Raw genomic sequence first — 20,690 nt, forward strand, 5'->3', positions numbered from 1 at the left:
TTTAGCACTGACATGTTCTAAATGCCACTTCCCATGCTAAAATGTAAATGGGTCCCTTATACAGAATCATACCAATGAAGATTATGCTGCTGAAAAGTGAAAAGTTAACTATAGTTAAAAATTATAACATAAAATAAAGTTACAGGAGCCCAATAAAATAAACAGTTAAACCCACTTTAAAATACAAAAGGTCCACCCCAGTTACAAGTTATATTTTGGACTCAACAAACACAACTTAAATCACACAAACATTTCCAAAAGGGTAAAGACAAATACTTCCCTTAAATCAACTCTGAGAAGCTGAAGACAGAACATCCTTTTGAAAAAGCAAATGCAAGTGGCTTCAAAATGATGTTCTGTCTTCAGATACTCAAATTTGATTGTTCCTGACTCAGTGTTTCACTGGACATTCGGTTTTGAAATAATTTTGGTTGAAGTCAGCATTGGAGGATGTTTGAATCATGTACATCAGAAATCATTGAAAGGAAGTATTTAAGGTTACACGTGGAAAAGGTTGCTGTGATTTAATTTTGCATCACAAAAAATGAAAAATGTAAATACTAGACTAGAGCAATGTTTATTATTTAATAAAGTCTGGAAATTGGAACCCGAATCTATGTATAAGGTCTGTTAGGCAGTTTTCAGCTGTTTTCTGGCCGGGAAGATTTTTTTTTTTTAATTGCACAGATTGACAAAAGCAAGAGCAGGACAACCAAACAGTAGCCAATGAAGACTTTGGAAGCACACCAAGGCAAGGATTGTACCCACTGCTTTTTATTTTTTTTCTCTGCTGCCCTTTCTTCTTTGGCATCTCTTTGTCCTGATCTCATTTCCTTCACAGCTCTCTCTCAATAATAAATCTGTGAACAGGTCATTTTATTTTTAATTACAATTGTAACTATTAATCTTGGTTTCTGGAATTATTAGCTTATTGTTTCATGCTGTCACACTCAAGAAATTTACTATTTCTTTATTATTTATACAAACTTGTAAAAACATGCTATTTATGAATGATAGCTTTGTAGAATAATGTTTATTAATGAATAGTTAACACTGGGGCCAGTATTAAAAAGACTGATGTGGTCAGAATCAGCTTTTAACCACATAAATCTACATAAGAAAATGCCATACTGCGTCAGACCAAGGGTCCATCAAGCCCAGCATCCTGTTTCCAACAGTGGCCAATCCTGGCAAGTACCCAAAAACTAAGTCTATTCCATGTTACCATTGCTAATGGCAGTGGCTATTCTCTAAGGGGCAGATTTTAAAAGGCCTGCGCGCGCCGGCGCGCGTAAAGCCCCAGGACGCGCGTAAGTCCCGGGGCTTTCGAAAAGGGGCGGGAGGGGGTGTGTCCGGGGCATTCCCGAAACGACGCGGCGTTTCGGAGGCGTGCCGCTGCATTTCAGGGGCGGGCCCGGGGGCGTGGTCAAGGCCTCCGGACCAGCCCCCGGGACCGGAGGACGGAGCGGGGCTGCCGGCCGGCGCTCACAAAGTTAGGGGGGGGTTTAGATAGGGCCGGGGGGTGCGTTAGGTAGGGGAAGGGAGGGGAGGGGAAGGTGGGGGGGAGGGCGAAGGAACGTTCCCTCCGAGGCCGCTCCAAAATCGGAGCGGCCTCGGAGGGAACAGGCAGCGCGCGCTGGGCTCGGCGCGCGCAGGTTGCACAAATGTGCACCCCCTTGCAAGCACCGACCCCGGATTTTATAAGATACGCGCGGCTACGCGCGTATCTTATAAAATCCAGCGTACTTTTGTTCGCGCCTGGTGCGCGAACAAAAGTACGCGATCACGTATTTTTTAAAGATCTACCCCTAAGTGAACTTAATAGCAGGTAATGGACTTCTCCTCCAAGAACTTATCCAATCCTTTTTTAAACACAGCTACACTAACTACACTAACCACATCCTCTGGCAACAAATTCCAGAGTTTAATTGTGCGTTGAGTAAAAAAGAACTTTCTCTGATTGGTTTTAAATGTGTCCCATGCTAACTTCATGGAGTGCCCCCTAGTCTTTCTACTATCCAAAAGAGTAAATAACTGATTCACATCTACCCGTTCTAGACCTCTCATGATTTTAAACACCTCTATCATATCCCCCCTCAGTCGTCTCTTCTCCAAGCTGAACAGTCCTAACCTCTTTAGTCTTTCCTCATAGGGGAGTTGTTCCATTCCCCTTATCATTTTGGTAGCCCTTCTCTATACCTTCTCCATCACAATTATAACTTTTTTGAGATGCGGCGACCAGAATTGTACACAGTATTCAAGGTGCGGTCTCACCATGGAGTGATACAGAGGCATTAAGACATTTTCCGTTTTATTCACCATTCCCTTTCTAATAATTCCCAACATTCTGTTTCCTTTTTTGACTGCCGCAGCACACTGAACGACGATTTCAATGTGTTATCCACTATGACGCCTAGATCTCTTCCTTGGGTTGTAGCACCTAATATGGAACCCAACATTGTGTAATTATAGCATGGGTTATTTTTCCCTATATGCATCACCTTGCACTTATCCACATTAAATTTAATCTGCCATTTGGATGCCCAATTTTCCAGTCTCACAAGGTCTTCCCGCAATTTATCACAATCTGCTTGTGATTTAACTACTCTGAACAATTTTGTGTCATCTGCAAATTTGATTATCTCACTCGTCGCATTTCTTTCCAGATCATTTATAAATATATTGAAAAGTAAGGGTCCCAATACAGATCCCTGAGGCACTCCACTGTCCACTCCCTTCCACTGAGAAAATTGTCCATTTAATCCTACTCTCTGTTTCCTGTCTTTTAGCCAATTTGCAATCCACGAAAGGACATCGCCACCTATCCCATGACTTTTTACTTTTCCTAGAAGCCTCTCATGAGGAACTTTGTCAAACGCCTTCTGAAAATCCAAGTATACTACATCTACTGGTTCACCTTTATCCACATGTTTATTAACTCCTTCAAAAAAGTGAAGCAGATTTGTGAGGCAAGACTTGCCCTGGGTAAAGCCATGCTGACTTTGTTCCATTAAACCATGTCTTTCTATATGTTCTGTGATTTTGATGTTTAGAACACTTTACACTATTTTTCCTGGCACTGAAGTCAGGCTAACCGGTCTGTAGTTTCCTGGATCGCCCCTGGAGCCCGTTTTAAATATTGGGGTTACATTTGCTATCCTCCAGTCTTCAGGTACAATGAATGGTTTTAATGATAGGTTACAAATTTTTACTAATAGGTCTGAAATTTCATTTTTTAGTTCCTTCAGAACTCTGGAGTGTATACCATCTGGTCCAGGTGATTTACTACTCTTCAGTTTGTCAATCAGGCCTACCACATCTTCTAGGTTCACCATGATTTGATTCAGTCCATCTGAATCATTACCCATGAAAACCTTCTCCATTACGGATACCTCCCCAACATCCTCTTCAGTAAACACCGAAGCAAAGAAATCATTTAATCTTTCTGCGATGGCCTTATCTTCTCTAAGTGCCCCTTTAACCCCTCGATCATCTAACGGTCCAACTGACTCCCTCATAGGCTTTCTGCTTCGGATATATTTTAAAAAGTTTTTACTGTGAGTTTTTGCCTCTACAGCCAACTTCTTTTCAAATTCTCTCTTAGCCTGTCTTATCAATGTCTTACATTTAACTTGCCAACGTTTATGCTTTATCCTATTTTCTTCTGTTGGATCCTTCCAATTTTTGAATGAAGATCTTTTGGCTAAAATAGCTTCTTTCACCTCCCCTTTTAACCATGCCGGTAATCGTTTTGCCTTCTTTCCACCTTTCTTAATGTGTGGAATACATCTGTTCTGTGCCTCTAGAATGGTATTTTTTAACAATGACCAGGCCTCTTGGACATTTTTTTACTTTTGTAGCTGCTCCTTTCAGTTTTTTTGTAACAATTTTTCTCACAGGACAAGCAGGATGGTAGTCCTCACATATGGGTGACATCATCAGGATGGAGCCCAATCACGGAAAACTTCTGTCAAAGTTTCCAGACCTTTGACTGGCCCCTACTGGGCATGCCCAGCATGGCACTAACCCTGCAGCCAGCAGGGGTCCCCCTTCAGTCTTATTTGATAGCTATAGGCAGTGCCGAAAAAATAAAACAACAAAACATTACGAACCCAACACCGCGGGGCGGCGGGCGGGTTTCGTGAGGACTAACATCCTGCTGTCCTGTGAGAACACCTGTTACAGGTAAGCAACACTTGCTTTCTCACAGGACAAGCAGGATGGTAGTCCTCACATATGGGTGAGTACCGAGCTGAGGATGTCCGAACATGCACCAAATGTACCCAACAGCGTGCAACAGGCACAACAACTGGGGTGGAATTTGGTAGAGGGCATCCTGAACCCCACCGGGCAGGCGGAAGGGTGTTGGTACGTCACGTTGGAAATAGTTTACGCAGGACAGATTGGCCGAAGATGGAATCCTGTCTTCCAGCTTTGTCCAAGCAATAGTGGGCTGCAAAAGTGTGGAGTGAGCACCAGGTGGCAGCCCTGCAAATGTCAGGAAGCGGCACCGATCGTAGGTGTGCCACTGAAGTCGCCATGGCCCTCACAGAGTGTGCTTTAACACGGTCTTGGAAAGGAATGCCTGCTTGCTGATAGCAAAAAGATATGCAGTCCACCAACCAGGAGGAGAGAGTCTGCTTACCCACAGGTTGCCCTAATTTGTTGGGAAGGAAAGAGATGAATAACTGAGTGCTCTTCCTGTGGGCAACTGTACGGTCTAGGTAGAACGCTAGAGCCCGTTTACAGTCAAGGGTATGCAGAGCCTGTTCCCCTGGATTGGAATGGGGCCTGGGAAAGAAGGTAGGTAGTATGGTGGATTGATTAATGTTTCGGCCATGTTTCAAAAAGTACTCCTTTTCTTCGTCAGGGGAGTCCGCGTTTGTTCTTTGATGAGAAGAACGCCATCATTCAGAGTTGGATTACCTGAGAGAGAGAAGTAAAGAACAAACGCGGACTCCCCTGACGAAGAAAAGGAGTACTTTTCGAAACATGGCCGTGTTGGGAGAACATGAGAGATAAGTGTTTGGAATAAATAATTGAAAAGAAGATTTATAACCCACCATGTTAAGTTGAGTCCAAAGGAGATAGAAACCGCATATATTTTTAATAGCTTTGGGCGGTAGTGAAAGCTTATTGCAATTGATACACAAACAATGTCGCCTGAATGAATGGAGATGTATTTTTGTTCAAACAAATAGAAGCAGAGATAAAATGCTCAGAGTAAAAAGCACTCACTGAGTTTGAATAATTTAATAACAAATAAAAAACAAAATCATTTCATAGAAGAAAGAACAATTAAACATGGTTGGAGAAAGATCGAAAGAGACATTAGTTTGAACTTCACAAGTAAAATCAAAAATTTTTGACAGGGACATTTAACAATTGGACATTGAAACATGGTCTAGAGGGTTTATTGAATGATATATAGATATCTTTTTACTTAAATATCAAAAAAAGTTTGTTTTAAAAAATTGTTCAATAAAATAGAGAGGGGGAGGGAGGTAAGTTGATGATTATAATAAAAAATTGAAGCAAGGCCATGGAGGCATGCATCAAAATATATGAAACTTACCCCATCTCTCATAAAAAAAAATTTTTTTAAATATACAATCGTTTTCAAAACTTTTTTCAAAATTTTTTCATAAAGTTGATGGTAAAAAATAAAGTGCTGGCAGCTTGCTGGCATTTTTTTTTTAAAGCAGGAAGGAGAGAGAATCCCCACTCGTGAGAACTTTGCTGACAGTCTGAAGGAGGACTGGGAGAAGGGATCACCAACTAGGTTAGGTTTTGCAGAGGAGTGAACCAGTTAGTGCTGATTTTCAATGCTAACCAGCTAGGTTTAGCCGAATTTAGGTTCAACTGAAAATTCAGCTAGAGATAATGGGTTAAAATTAACCAGTTAATTTTTTGTTGCTGAGTGGCTTTTTGAAAATTCACCTCTATGTGAGTGTGTCACTATCTGAGTTCTGCAGTTTACAGATTATCTGTTGTCTCTAGGAATCCCTTGCATGCAAATGGACCATTTCATCAAGATTCTACAACAAGGCTGCTCCATCCAGAAGTGATTAGTGCTTTCACATGCCTCTGTAGCCAGAGATCACCTCTTTTTGTTTACACATTTAATTACTGTCCATGATTATTGCAGATATTAGCCAATTATGGCTTTTATTACATTTTTGTTTACCCCATAGCTGACCAAGATGAAGAAGCACATCCAGAGTTCAAATTTGGAAGTGAACTTTCTGCAGATGACCTAAGTCAAAAAGAAGTGGTTGCAAATAGTGTGAAAAAGGTAAAATCAATTTCTATGTATGTGTGTGTGTGTGTATATATATATATGTGTGTGTGTGTGTGTATGCTTATATATGTTTGAAGCACAGTACTTTGAATAAACAAAATGATTCAAGACTCCTTTTTGTCTTATTGTGAACACAGCCCACTTGTGGTGAAACAAAGGACTCTTTGTCAAGGGGAGATGTTTATGGATTAGCCTTCATGGCATTTAAATACTTACACAGCTATAATTAACGCCCGAGATAACGCCGCAATACATGCGTCATTTTTCGCATCTGTGATACGTATGCAAATTTCAAGAATTTAATCAAAGGGGAGGGTTTGGGCTGGGGTTTATGAAAATGAGGGGTGTTTAACGTTGCGTGCAATAGCATAACACATGTTATCACACCGGCAATGACGACACCTTTTTTCCTGGTGTTAAGCTGTGTGATATGCCCAAAAAAAGGATTCACGACAAATATCTCGAATCCTGTTTTGAGAGAGAGAGATTTTATATCAACGCGTGCTTGTGTGTGCGAATGCCGACTCGAGCGCGTAAGGGGGGAGAGGGGTTTAGTAGATGCTCGCGGCGATGCATTAGGCCTATTTTCTAGTTCCCTCCCAGTTCGCCCCAGTAAAACAGAAGACTTCCTAAACCCCCTACCTGACTTGCCTCCCTTTTACCCTACTAACCCCGACCCTTAAAACATCGCTGACTACCATTTTTTTTTTTTTTTAATTTACCTACTTACATGCAGTCCATAGCAGAAGCAAGTTACACGCTTGTGGGAACCCGGCGCGCACTAGTATGCGTAACTGACTTCATGGTGCAGTCCCAGTCCGCCCATGCCCTGCCCAGACCATGCCAACATCCTGCCCGTTTTTAACCAAACCTTTTTTATCCACGTACCGGGAGGTACGTGCGTGGCCACGGGCCTTTTAAAATCCGCGCGGCCCACACACGTCCGAGTCATACGCATATCTCCTGGTTTTGCCGCACGCAAGCCTTTTAAAATCTCTCTCTTACAGCATTGTGGTAGATTTTGTCTTCTGAAATTTTGTAATGCTTTTCTATTTGGCTTTTTACATTTGGAAAGAACTGTGGGGTTCATTTACTAAGCATTTTTCCCATAGACACGGAATGGGAGAAAACCTTTAGTAAACGACCCCCTGTGACCTAGAGAGTTTGCAAATTCAGCAGAATACATCACCTACAACCACTGTAAATGAAGAACAGCTATTCCCAAAGTGGTGCAGCTCTGAAAAACTATTTGAAGTTTTGTTGGGTGTGCACAGGGTGCTTGCAAATTTACAGAGAGCTTAGTTGCGTTTTCTAATTGGGGTCACTATATCTGTTTTAGGAAGATTGTACAGAACTAGAAATGACTTGAACAGAGCTGGAAAGAATCCAATTACATTCTGCAGTAATGCAGTCTCAAAGAGTCCCTTTGAATGATAGGAAATTGTTATTGGGAACACTCTATTATAGTCTAATACCTTCATTGAGTTCAAGAGAGTGGCTGTTCCTATATGAAGATAAGTCATTTGCAAAATTAAATGCACTCTGGCACAGGAAGTCAAAGGGTAAGGATTTAATTCCTGGACTAGATAAATAGAATGGGGTTTGAGGCAAGCACAACAGATTCTGCTGGTGGCAACTTATTGTTAAAAAAAAGATCATCTTCTCTCTGAAGAAACAGTAAAATTCACCAATGGATCTGTTGATTACAATTTTTACTTACTTTGTCATAAAGTTAAAAATAAAACAAAAACATGGAATGTTTTAATCCTAGTGTATCAGAACCATGGGGAAATATAATACCAAACATCAAGTTAGATGGAAACAGAAAGAAAGAAATTGTATTCTGAGACCATCCTTTTCTGTAAATAAATATTCCAGCCTACTTACCGGCAGTGGGTGAAACACTATTAATGTTGTGGGAGTCTCAGTTTAGTGGACCCTTGGGCCGACCTGCTGGAGACTGGGAAAAGATGGACAATGTCTCTGATGAACAGCAGGCCAGGAGGCAGATGTACAGGCGGGACGTAGATGCTCTTCACCCTGGAAGCTGGTACTCCCCCGGGAGGAGCCCGTAGGAGCCCAACCGCTGGGACTTAGGTGGCTTTACCCTTGGAAGCTGAAGCCCCCCCGGGAGGAGCCTGTAGGGGCCCGGCTGCTGGAACTTAGGCGGGTCATGGATCAGGACAGGTAACTGGAACCAGAGAAGGACAGTAGTAATACTGTAACTGGGCTCGGGTTCTGGAGCCAGGCAGGAACTGTAGTAAGACTCGGGTACTGGAACCAGGCAGGGACTGTAGCAAGACTCGGGTACTGGAACCAGGCAGGAACTGTAGCTGGCAAGCAGGAACCAAGCAGGTACTGTAGCAGGCAGGCAGGAACTAAGCAGGCACTGTAGCTGCAAGCAGGAACCAAACAGGTACTATAGCAGGCAGGCAGGAACCAAGCAGGTACTGTAGCAGGAACGGAGCGACGACGCCAAGCAAGTCACTCCGGGGCACAGCGCAACAGGAAAACAGGAAGCTAACCCTGGGCGGAGTCACCACTGGCGGGAAACGGGCTAGAAAGGCGCCCAAGTGGGGCACGTGTGCGCCTAGGAGTAGGGCGTCCTCAGGCACCTTCGCAGCGGCGCGGCCCCAGCGGGGCTGCGCCGCCAAACAGGTCGCAAGCCAGGGTTCCGGAGGCGGGAGCAGGTCCGGGAACAAGGAGGTAAGGGCCTGGTCGCAGCGCTCGCGGCCAGGACCGCAACAATTAATTTATAAAAGCATTAGTAAAATTATACCACCAAACCCCAGTCATTAAAGCTGGAGCATGTCTCGTGCCAGTCACAATGTTCTTGGGCTTAATGTAACAAAAAAAGAACCTAGTGTAAAACAGTATTTAATAATATACCGTGGTGCCATGACAATGCACCAATTAGTTCTGTTGTAGCACTGTAATTCACTTTTCTGTGGGAAGAATTGCCATGCTAGGTCATACCAAGGCCTATCAAGCTCTGCATCCTGTCTCTGACAGTGGCCACGCAAGCTGCCAAATCTGATAAAATAGATTTAATTCCCGTTACTCACTCCCAAGGATAGTATTAGCTTTCTTTAGTCCTCCTGGTTAAAAATATGTTTTGGATTTTTTTTCCTCCAGTCCAAACCTCTTTTATCCTCCACTATGGTCGTTGCCTTGATCATGCATCATATTCCACAGCTTGACAGTGCACTGAGTGAAAAAGTACTTTCTACAATTTGCTCTGAATCTGCTGGTTGTTAGATTCATGGAGTATTCCCTTGTTTTGATATTATATAAAAGGGTAAATAACCATCTGTAACATTTCAAAAATGTAATGCCAACTGCTTCATATAATAAACAGTGGTGTTTAGGTGCCTAACTTTGGGAGTTTGGAGCCTAAAACAGCCTCTTTGAAAGTTGACTAGAGCTGAGCAACTAAATTTAGGACACTAGTGGCCAATATTCCAAAGGTTTAGATGCTTAACTTGGGAAATTAAGCTCCAAAATTGGCCCATTTGAAAATCTGCCAGGGCCAAGTGCTTCACTTGGCCCTGGCCAAGTTTAGGATCCTAAAAAATTGGTGACTGTTAGGGATGTGCAGGGGAAAAAAGTTTGTTTTTGTTTTCGGGAGATTTTTTTTGCATGAATTTTGGTTTGTGGATTATTTCATTGGTTTCATTCGTGAGAAAAAATGAATCAAACAAATGTAAAAAAAAAAGGTCAAAAAATGAAAACAAGGCCTCACAGGGCTGCCCGCCCACCCGAAAAAATGCTGGGAGCAGGATCCCCACCAGCCCCCGCTTACCCGGTCCGGTGGGGATCTGCTAGCGAGGCCTAGGCCCAGGCAGAAGCTTCAGCCTTGTGTAGGCTGAAGGAGTCTTATGTTCCCGCAACCTTGGCATATGCAAGGCTGATGCATCAGCCGAACCCAAGACCACAGCCTGGGCCTAGGCTGGAGCCCGGACCTAGGCCTGACACTGTGTCCAGTCCAGAGGCTAGGTCCCAATGCCTGGGCCATAGCCTGGAAGCTGGGTCCCAGATCCAGACCAGGATCCAGACCTAGTGCAACCTTTGCGGATGGTGTCAGAAGAGAAGAAAGAGTTGACAAAGGAGCACCAGCAAGGCATGGCCTCCGGGCCTATGCTTAGGCTGAGGCCTTGGCTTTGGGACCCAGCCTTCAGGCCAGGCCCCAACGATGGGCCTAGGTCCAGGCTCTGGCCTAGGCCGAGGCCCTGGTGTCGGGACCCTGCCTCTGGGTCATGTCGGGCCTGGATCCAGGCTGAGTCCCAGGCGACTGGACCCGGTCTCCAAACTGTGGAGCAGTGAGTGATGAGCATGGCGAGTGATTTCATCAGGACATTGCAGCAATGGAAAAATGGTATCGAAGCAAATGGAGCCCATCAATGCTTGCAGACCATTGCAGGACAGTGACAAGAGATGTTACATTTAATGACTACAATAGGCAAGCCAAGAAGAGCTGAGAACCCACTGAATATTAACTAATCTGTGTATATAGGTAGATAGATAAATAGATACTGTATAATAGTTTTTGGCTTTTTGTTTCATAGTAAATTTTATTTCTATAATCCTTTTGCTGATTTAATTTTTTTAAGTGTTACATAAACAAGACAGGTGAAATATAATGCAAACAATAATACACAAAAAGATATAACTGAGTCATTCATCAAGCTGCTTTAGGGCTCTAATACGCATTGTATCACATATATTGCGCGATATATGCAATATTTTGCATCTTCCCATCCAGATACCCTCCCCTATCACAGTGACCTTCTTTGCATGTAATTTGCATGTATGAATAATACCAATGCATACAAAGAAGATCATTAATAGGCAATTTGATGTAAATATTTTATTGTGGCCTACCAAGAAGGTGGTCAGCCATGATAAAATAACAACACCTCCTAGGGAAGCATTAGATGTGTGGTGGGAAGCCTGGTACCCTACCGCGGATCCCAAGGCTCCTGCTGCATGTTTAAACCAGCTGTAAAAAAAAGAAAACATAGCCAAACACGGAGGTTGAGAGGGGGTCGGTGCTGACCCCTGTTTCAACCCAAGGCCTCCAGTTGAGGCAGTCCCAAATCCCCCAAAATTTCAAAAATAAGTTCCAATAATGCGCGTGGTAGTGGTGGCCTCCCAAGCCTAAGCTCCCAACCCTTCCCGAAGCGCATGCAACTCAATACCCCTGGTGCCCCCCTCACACAGCTCAATACCCCCAGCCTCCCTGCAGCTCAATACCTCCCAAAATAAGGGCCGGCTCCCCTACCCCTCCCCTCTCCCTGCCCCCCTCCAGAGCCCACCTTACCTTAACATGGATTCCGTTTCAGGGATGGATGTGAAAGGGAGGGTGGAGGGTGCTGACCCTTTTTTGGGGAGGTGGGGGTATTGAGCTGCGGGGCCTGGGGGCAGGGGATGAGGGTGTTGATGCTTTGGGGGGCAGAGGTTAGGGGTATTACGATGCAGGTGGGCCAGGGGAGTGGGGGGGGGGGTTGTGATGCTTTGGGGGGGGGCAGGATATAGGGGATATTGAGCTGAGTGCACTTCGGGGAAGGCATGGAGGGGAGCTTAAACTTGGAGGGGGCCACTGCCGCATGCATTATTGGAACTTATTTTTAAATTTTGGGGGAGTTGGGAGCCACCTCAATTGGTGGCCCCAGATCAAAAGCAGAGGTCAGTTCTGACCCCCACTCAACCTCCCCGTTTGGCTGCGGTCTATTTTTTTTAGTGCCAGCTGCCCTTTAAGACTTTGGCAGTCCCGTAAGGTTGGGGCTGCCATCATGTTAAAGGATATCTCACCACATTCTTTTGTGTCCCAGTGTTTGGCCAAAACACAAAATAATGCAGCCATACAATTGCAACACCCACCCCCCACCCCCCAAGATAGTGGGACACCTCCTGCGAAAAATCACCGCAGTTTGATGAATCTACACCTGAGTTTGCAAATTATGATTAATACTCCTCTACCTATGCAATAGACATCAACGTAAAATGTAAAAACTTAAAAATTATGGAAACAGTACACCAGTCAGCTGGTTTAATTATCATATTTGAATTCAGCACATCAACATCAATAATAAATGGCACATTTTATCACCGAAGCAGACGACTTCAAAAAATGTATATGCCAGTGTAATCTAATGTGAAGAAAATAATGCAGCTGACTTAGAAATTTGTCAACCACATTATTTTAGCTACGCATCTTAGGAAAACTTTAATCTGTGGGAGCATTGAGACCCTAACGCGGATCCCTGTGCTCCTGCATTAGATTTAAAAGGTCCACCTGTAAAACAGAAAAAGCAAAAAACAGAAAAAAAGTGGCTAAAATTGGTACAAAGGATCTGGGGGTCAAACGTGACCTTTTCACCCTGGGGCTGCCTCTCGAGGCAGCTCCAACAGTAAAAGTTTAGAAATACAGCAGATAATCGTGCAGTAACATCCCCCCACCCCCACCCACTCAACATAGATTCAATAAATGGGACAGATTCCCCATCCCCCCTTTCCATAAAGAAATACCCATTTCATCCCCCGAAACCCTCCCCCAAACTCCCAAATTATTAAAAGAAATAATGGGTAAAGTGTCACCCCCTCCCCCCGGACCCCACATGTTCATAAAACAATCACTGGGGTCTAGTGGAAGACCCCTCCCCCCATTACCTAAAAATCTTGAGAATCTGCCAGCAAAAGGGCCCAGAGCGCCATTTTCCAAAATGGTACCAACCTGACCTCCTTCCAGTTACATGACCGGGGCAAGGTCCGAGCACTGGACCACAGCCATGTGGCCGAGGTCTGGTTCCTGGACTTTGCCACAGTCCTTTCTGTTGTCAGATTTTTAGGTAATGGGGGCAAGAGAGGATTTGAGTGGGTACCCCAACAGACCCCAATGATTATTTTTTGAACTTGTGGGTTCTGGGGGGAGGGGTGCCACTGTACCAATTTATTTTTTTTAATAATTCAGGTGTTGGGGGGAGAAGTGGTATGGTATGGTATTTATTTATACTATTTTATATACCAATTTTCTGAATACAGTCATAATGGTTCACAACATAGTAAATAGGCCCTGCTGGAAATAATAGGGCTGGTGAAAAATATCACATTAATGGACATTTAGCAGATACTATTGCATGCCACACTTTAGTAAATAACCCACTCAGGTTCCTTAATCTAGGCAAATGAATTACAGGTCTAAATTTAGAACCTTAAGGGTCTTATTTACTACGCTTTTTCCCCATAGACCCAGAATGGGAGAAAAGCTTTAGTAAATCAGACCCCAAGGGCTGGATTTTCTAACACCGCAGGGATTTGTGAATCCCACGGTACCGGGGGGCTTGGGGGGCAAAGCGGGGGGCGGGCCTGGGAAAGCCGGCAGCGATCGCACCACCGCGGTGTTATCGCTGCCGGCTTTCGCACCCAATAGCACCACCGTGAAAGGTGGTGCTATTGGGCGCGCTACTGGCAGCGATAAGGGGTCCTACCTTTTCACCATCAGCGAAGTCGTCACGGTGTCCGCCCTGACGCCGCCCCGACTCCTAACCTTCCGGTGCGGACTCCTCCATGACTCCACCCCGATTTAGCTATCACACGCGAAAAGGGACTTTTCGCATGTGAAAAGTCCCTTTTTGCGTGCGATCCCTTTAGAAAATGACCCCCCCCAAGTTTGGCTGAATATAACTCATTGGGCATTTTTTGAAAATTGACCTCAATGTGACTTGACATTTATGGAGACTGTTTCAAGAGGATTTATCAAAAAAAATTTCCCGTGTTGTTACTTAAAAAAAAAAAGTGATGTCTAAAAACTTGCACTGCATTTATGGGTGATACCCAGATAAAGGGATTGTGGAGCCAGATGGTGAATGATAAACGTTATAGACTTTGTTTTCTAGGTTGCTGAGGATCCTGAACAAGAAATTAATAAAAAGGTAATTATATAGCATATGTCATTTTCCTCAGCACTTTATCCCTGCTATATATGTAATATATATTCTATGTCTTACACCTTTACAAGAGTTGGAATCTTGATATTCTTTCATGCTGTATCTTTCAGAAGATATAATGTTCATGTTTCTTTAGTGAAGTGATGTCCAAACTTGGTACTTCCACACAAACAATGATCCAGGATCTAAAACAAATATGTACAGTAGCTATCGAAAGTCCCTCTTGAACATTTTTCACATTTTGCGTCAATGTGTCAGAACTTGAATTCATTTGAATGGAGAGCTTTTTTCCACTTATCAACATACCAAACTCCATATCTTTCAAGGCCAAAAATGTTTTATTGGAGGACAAAGCATATAGGTATCCAAAAAACAAAACTGAAATCCAATCCAGATAAGTTTCCACCCCCTGAGTTCAATACTTGGTAAAAGCCCCTTTGGCAGCAGTTACAGCTGTGAATGTTGGGATATGATGCCGCTAACTTTGCACACCCTGATTTGTCAATATTAGACCATTCTTCTTTACAAAACTATTCAAGCTCTGTCTTGGAGAGCTTTGATGGACAGAAATCTTCCAGTCATGCCACAGATTTTCAGTCGGATTGAGGTTGGGACTCTGACAGGGCTGCTCAAGGACGTTTATCTTATTGTTCCTTATCCACTCTAGTGCAGCTTTGGCTGTACATTTCAGGTTCTTGCACGCTAAAAGGTGAACTTCCATCCCAGTTTCAGCATTCTTCCATCCCAGTTTCAGCATTCCATCCCAGTTTCAGCAGCTATTCATCTAGAACTTTACTGTTCTTTTCTCCATTTATTGTACCTTCTATTCTGACAGGTGCCCCAGTCCCTGCCGATGAGAAACATCCCTATAACACCATCTCTATAACTGTACAGTACGGATGGTGTTCTTTGGATGATGTGCTGTGTTAGGTTTGCGCCAAATGTAAGGGTTTGCATTCAGGCCAAAAGTTCTGTTTTGGTTTTTGTAGATCACAAAACTTGGGCATGATGGGTGCGAATAATTTGTGTAATGGGTAATTGTTTCGAGTATTGTTTGTTTCTAGTTCAATTTGTCAATATTTTTGTGTTCAGATTTGTTTGTTATTGACTGATTTTTGTTTTATTTGTAATCCACTTAGGGCATATTCATGATTTAAGTGGAATAGAAGTACTTTTATATAAATAAATATAAATAAATACACTTTTTTCCACATGACCAGTATCCCATGAGTGTTTCTCTGAATACTTCAAATGGGATTCAAGGTGGGCTTTCTTAAGTATTGGCTTCCTTCTTGCCTGTCACCATACAGGCCAGATTTGTGGTGTGCTTTGGATATTGTTCTCATGAACACACTTTGACAAATCTGCCATGGAAGCCTTTAGCTCTTTCTAGGTGGCCATTAGCTTATTAGGTGCCTCCTTGATCAGTCATTTCCTTGTTTGTCCCTGATGGTTTATTCTAGGCAGGTGGTGGTGCCATACACTGTCCACTTCTAAATCTTGACCATACTTTAAGGGATATTCGAAGACTTTGCAATTCTTTTATACCAATCCCCAGATCTATACCTTTCCACAACTTTGTCCCAGCGTTCTTTTAAACAGTTCCTTGATGCTCATGGTTCGGTCTTTGCTTTGAAATGCAATACGCAGCAGAGAGAACCAACAGGAACTGGTGACTTTATCCTGTCATCATGTGAATCAGTACTGTTTAATATACGGTAGGTGGGACCAATTAACTTGGTGTATGCTTTTGAAGGCAACTGGTTACACCAGAGTTTAAGTATTTAGGATTATTACAAGAGTACAAGGGAGTGAACGCTTACCCAATCAAGCTATTCCATGTTTTTATTTCTACTTCATTTTCTAAGGATTTTTGGAATATATTTATCACTTAGCAGTTGTGATGTAGGATATGTGGATACATGAAACAAACACTTGTTCAATACATTATACTTCAATGCTATAAGACAACAAAAAATGAACATTTTGGAAGAAGATTTAGATCTTCTATAGCCCACTGTAGATTATAAAGTAATATGAAATCCCAATTTGTTATATGCTACAAAAGGAGACTGATTTTAATTCAACCCCCATGTATACCAGCAATAGAATCATAACTGTTCCTAAGGACAATGTGATTTTTGGGCTTTTTTTTTTTTCCAAAAAGCCTTCAATTTCAGTTTGCTTTCTGGGATATGAAATAAAGCAACAGTACCAAGCAACATTACATTTAAAAGAGACTACATACATACTTTCCTCTGACTTACAAAGCTTAAGTTGAAACCATCCATAGGTCCTGTTTTCAAGAGACCTCATGTTCCTTGCCATAAAAGAACGCCTTTGCAAACAGGACTACTCCTTGAGTTATCTGAATTCTACCAGATTTGATATTTTTTTTTTTTATCTACAGGTCTGTTGCAACTTGTGCAGTCAGGCTTATAGTCGTACAGCACTGACATGAGGCTGCCAGTGGTTGCATTATGTTCTCTTAGTTTCCATCACACTGTGTAGAGAAGCTGTGTGTGGAGATGAAACTGGCTGCAGACTCCTGCTTTAGGTAGTATTTGCTTTCACACCCATTAATGTAGGAAATAATCCTGTGTTTGTGCTTTTGATGTGTGCTGCAGGGCGGGATAACAGCTGAAGATGAGCAGGCCTGGATGTCCTCTTATAAATATGTAGGTGCTACAACCAATATTCATCCTTATTTATCAATAATGATCAACTACGCTCAGCCTGTAAAATTCCAGGGTTTCCATGTAGCAGAAGGTAAGAAAATCACTGAATATACTATGTAGCCCCGGAATCTTTTCTTGGGTAGAGAAAAAAACCAGATTTGTATTTCAAGAGATGGAATTTTTAAACCAAATATATAGATATTGATAGATAGATAGATAGTTAGATATACAGTATTTATTAAATTTGATAAATATTCCCTCTCCCAATGCAAATGTCTTCTTATTCTTTTGTAAAAGATAAAACGTATTCACATCCCAAACATTTTGATCATGCTTCCCTTCTTATTTCTTCTTTATGACAATTTGCCCTTTTTGAATGCCCAACACCTGCAAGGTGAACCAGAATTATCATGTTAAATAATCTAAAAATCTACTTTTGGTAGATTCCCCATCACTAAATGAATCACCTTCCACATTTTATTCTACCTTGTTATGCATTTTTCACCCACAAGGAGGCAGTGCATCACCAGCAGCATGCGCTGATTTTTCTCATTGCAGTAAGGAGAAATAAAGACAAGCCAACAAGCTACATGTGTGCTGCTTATTGTATCTTCTTGTTGATTATTGTTTTTTTTTTGCTTTGAGTCTATATTAACAGGCCTAACCTTTAATTCTGTATATCTAAGTAACAGTGATTGTGAGTGGATTTCACTGATTTTTCTTATTAAAATGAGCTTATTTTTTTTAATTAGAATTAAGTTAATATTGCTATTATTACAAAGATCCACTTCCAGTCTTTTTGCATATCACCCAAAAAAAAAATGGGAGTTCATATTATGAAGGTTTCTAGGTAACTTTTGGCATTAGCCAGACAAACCTTGCTGCTTGAAATCCAACCCCTGCCTACTCCCCAGCTAACCAGCTATACTTTAATCATAGCCTGCACAAAATTTGGCCAGATAAAAAGTGGTCACCTTGGTGGTATTCCTAGGGCACAGTTAAACTATGGCGGGTCAATGCTGACTCACAACATAAAATACTATCATAATACAATTTAATGATTGTATTGTTTTAGAGATTTGCTGATTTTATAAAATCTAATGACAGTATTCAAAAACCCAGAAAACAGATAACTTATCCAGCGAAAGTTAGTCAGATAGATTATCTGGGTTATTCAGCGGGATAAACATCCCGCTGAATATCCCCAAATAAATGTATCCATATAACTTTAGATGGATAATTTTAAACGTAACCGGCCATCTTTTGAATATCGTCAGTTTTAAAGGTACCCAGCTAAAGCAAAACTGGATAATGTTTTGCCTTAACCAGCTATATCGAAAAGAATATAACCAGTTAAGTGGCATGCGGACCTGGGGCCTGATTCCCAGCCCCCTAATCAAAATAAAATTCTCCTGTTGGTCTGAGCCCCCCGACCCCCCCGAAAAATCCTTCCAACTATTTATTAAGGGGTAGATTTTAAAATATGCGCGCGCGGTTCCCGGCGAGCGCACGTGGACATGCCAATTTTATAACATGCGCGTGCATGGTATAAAATCCGTTGGCCGTGCACGCATGTGCGGGCGGCGCATGCAGGGGGCTGAATTTTGGTAAAATACGCGCGGCAATGCAATTGGGCCTTCCCCCGTTCCCTCCCAGTCCTCTCCATTTAAGGAGCGGGCTGGGAGGGAACTTCCCTTACCCCCCCCCTGCCTAAGCTTCCTTCCCTTCCCCTCTCCACCCCGACCCCTACCTACCTACCCGAAAAATGTTTTATTTTTCTACTTTACTGCAGAAGTAGTTTGCGCATGCCAGCCGGCTGCCGGCGCACGCTTCCCTGTGATAGCGACTAGTGGCCTCTGTCCTGGCCGGCCTGCGACCCGCCCCGGCCCTCCCCGTCCAGACCTCTCCACCCGGTCCGCCCCTTTTCAGGGCCCGGCACTTGTGCGCGTATCGGGACTTACGCACTTGACCAGGCCCTTTTGAAAATGCGCGCAGCACGCTCAGGGCCCGGCCACACGCGTCACTCCCGATTTCTACGCACGAGGCCATTTTAAAATTTGGCCTTAAATGTCAAAGTGAGATGGGTTGGCACTGGGTCCCCCCCACCACCATCGCCAGCTCAGTTAGGAAAAACTGTTTAATCAAAGCTCCTTTCCTCCCTGTTCATCCCCTCCTTCCACCTGGTACCTTTTTGAAATAATCCCAGCTGCTTCGGAGAGCAACGCCAGAATCATAAGCGATCGGCGTTGATGTCAGAGCGGCTGGGAATGTTCTTTACCTATGACTCCAGCGCAGATTGGGGTTCAATAAGGTACTGGGCGGCTTAGAGACTTAGGGTTGTAGTGAGGGAGGGAGAGGAGGGTGCTTTGATTAAACAGTTTTCCTAACTGGGGAGGGTGAGGGGAATGGGGGAAACATGGAACCAACCCATCATACTTTTACTTTTAATAAATATTTGGAGAGGTTTGGCGAGATGGCGGGGGAGGGGGGGGGAACCAGCTCACTCTGGCAGGGCAAAATTTATTTTTTTAATTGAGTTGGGGGCTGAGAATCTATCCCCAGGCCTGCACTCCACATTGTTTTTAAAGACCATTGTCACTTCACTGGTTATTTTCTTTTGAGTATAGCTGGTTAAGGCTAAAGCTATCCAGAAACAAATTCCCAGACAACTTTAGACCTGCTCCAATGCACAGCTAGAGTTAGCCAGATACTTCTCTGCTAACTCGTCCCCTGCCTTGTAATGTTCCCATAACATCCATTAATCATGTGGCTAATTTTTAACTGGATAATGACTTATATGAGTAAAAGCTGGATAAGTTCAGGGGTATTGAAACCTTGGCATGTAGCTAGATAACTTGTCAGTTATCTGGCTGATTGCCTTTGAATATTGACCTTTGTGTTTTTAGATGTAACAGGATATTAATGTACTCACTTTTTGATCATTTGTGGGTTCATATTCAGATAGTATAAAACTATATGGCTAACTTGGCCTCTATATTTAGTGGCAAGGGCACACTATTGAATATACCTGGCTGTCCTAAAGTTAGCCAATAAGTGTATCTGGATAACTATAGGAATATGTACGGATGGGATGACCAGACTGAGCCAGATAACTTATTCAGCTAACTCAGCTCCTCCCAGTTACACCCTTGGAACACCCCTAAGTTATCTGGTCAAATTGTAACCGGATAAGGGCCCAAATATTCATTTAGCCACTTAACCTTTGAGTTATCCAACTAAATAACTTCTGAATACAGACGTTTTGGGTTTTACTTATGTATGTATGTATATTATCATGTTGATTTTATCTTTATTGCATGCTTACTAGGTTGCTCCTCGTTTATTATACTCTGGATTATCAGATTATAAAAAGGAATAATAAATATATTAAACACAGAACAGCACACAGTATAAAGTGGTTGAATTAGCACAAGCTTAAAAGGGTGTGAGAACTTTAAAATATCTGTATTGTGTTTCTTCCTTAATGTGAATCTACCACACTAGAGGTCATTTTTATCTTTGTTTTTCTCCTATTTTGTGCCTATGAGGAAAAGCAGTCATAAGTCAGGCCCTGGGTGGCCTTGCTCCAGAACAGTACTGTGCACTGAACAATAAATCACAAATTGTGCGCTGCTACAAAACCCCAAATTACCAACATGCTGTCATAGGAAATGGTGTGACAGATTGAGTTGTTATTCATGAAACTGAATTAATTTTGTTACCATGAAATTGCAGGCATTGAAACATGAATAGAACTCTCAGGTC

At 42.7% G+C, this 20,690-nt stretch overlaps 1 protein-coding gene across 2 annotated transcripts in view; it reads left to right on the forward strand.

Moving 5' to 3' along the window:
- The window catches only part of PLCB4 (phospholipase C beta 4), an 855,807-nt gene that overhangs the window by 623,867 nt on the left and 211,250 nt on the right, over positions 1–20,690 (forward strand). For both annotated transcript variants that reach the window (XM_029593509.1, XM_029593508.1), the window contains 3 exons: positions 6,195–6,295; positions 14,197–14,232; positions 16,875–17,016. In XM_029593509.1, the coding sequence (XP_029449369.1) occupies positions 6,195–6,295; positions 14,197–14,232; positions 16,875–17,016 (279 nt within the window). The remainder of the gene's footprint in view (positions 1–6,194; positions 6,296–14,196; positions 14,233–16,874; positions 17,017–20,690) is intronic.

This window comes from Rhinatrema bivittatum, chromosome 3 (genome assembly GCF_901001135.1).
Source record: "Rhinatrema bivittatum chromosome 3, aRhiBiv1.1, whole genome shotgun sequence".
Lineage (NCBI taxonomy): Eukaryota > Metazoa > Chordata > Amphibia > Gymnophiona > Rhinatrematidae > Rhinatrema > Rhinatrema bivittatum.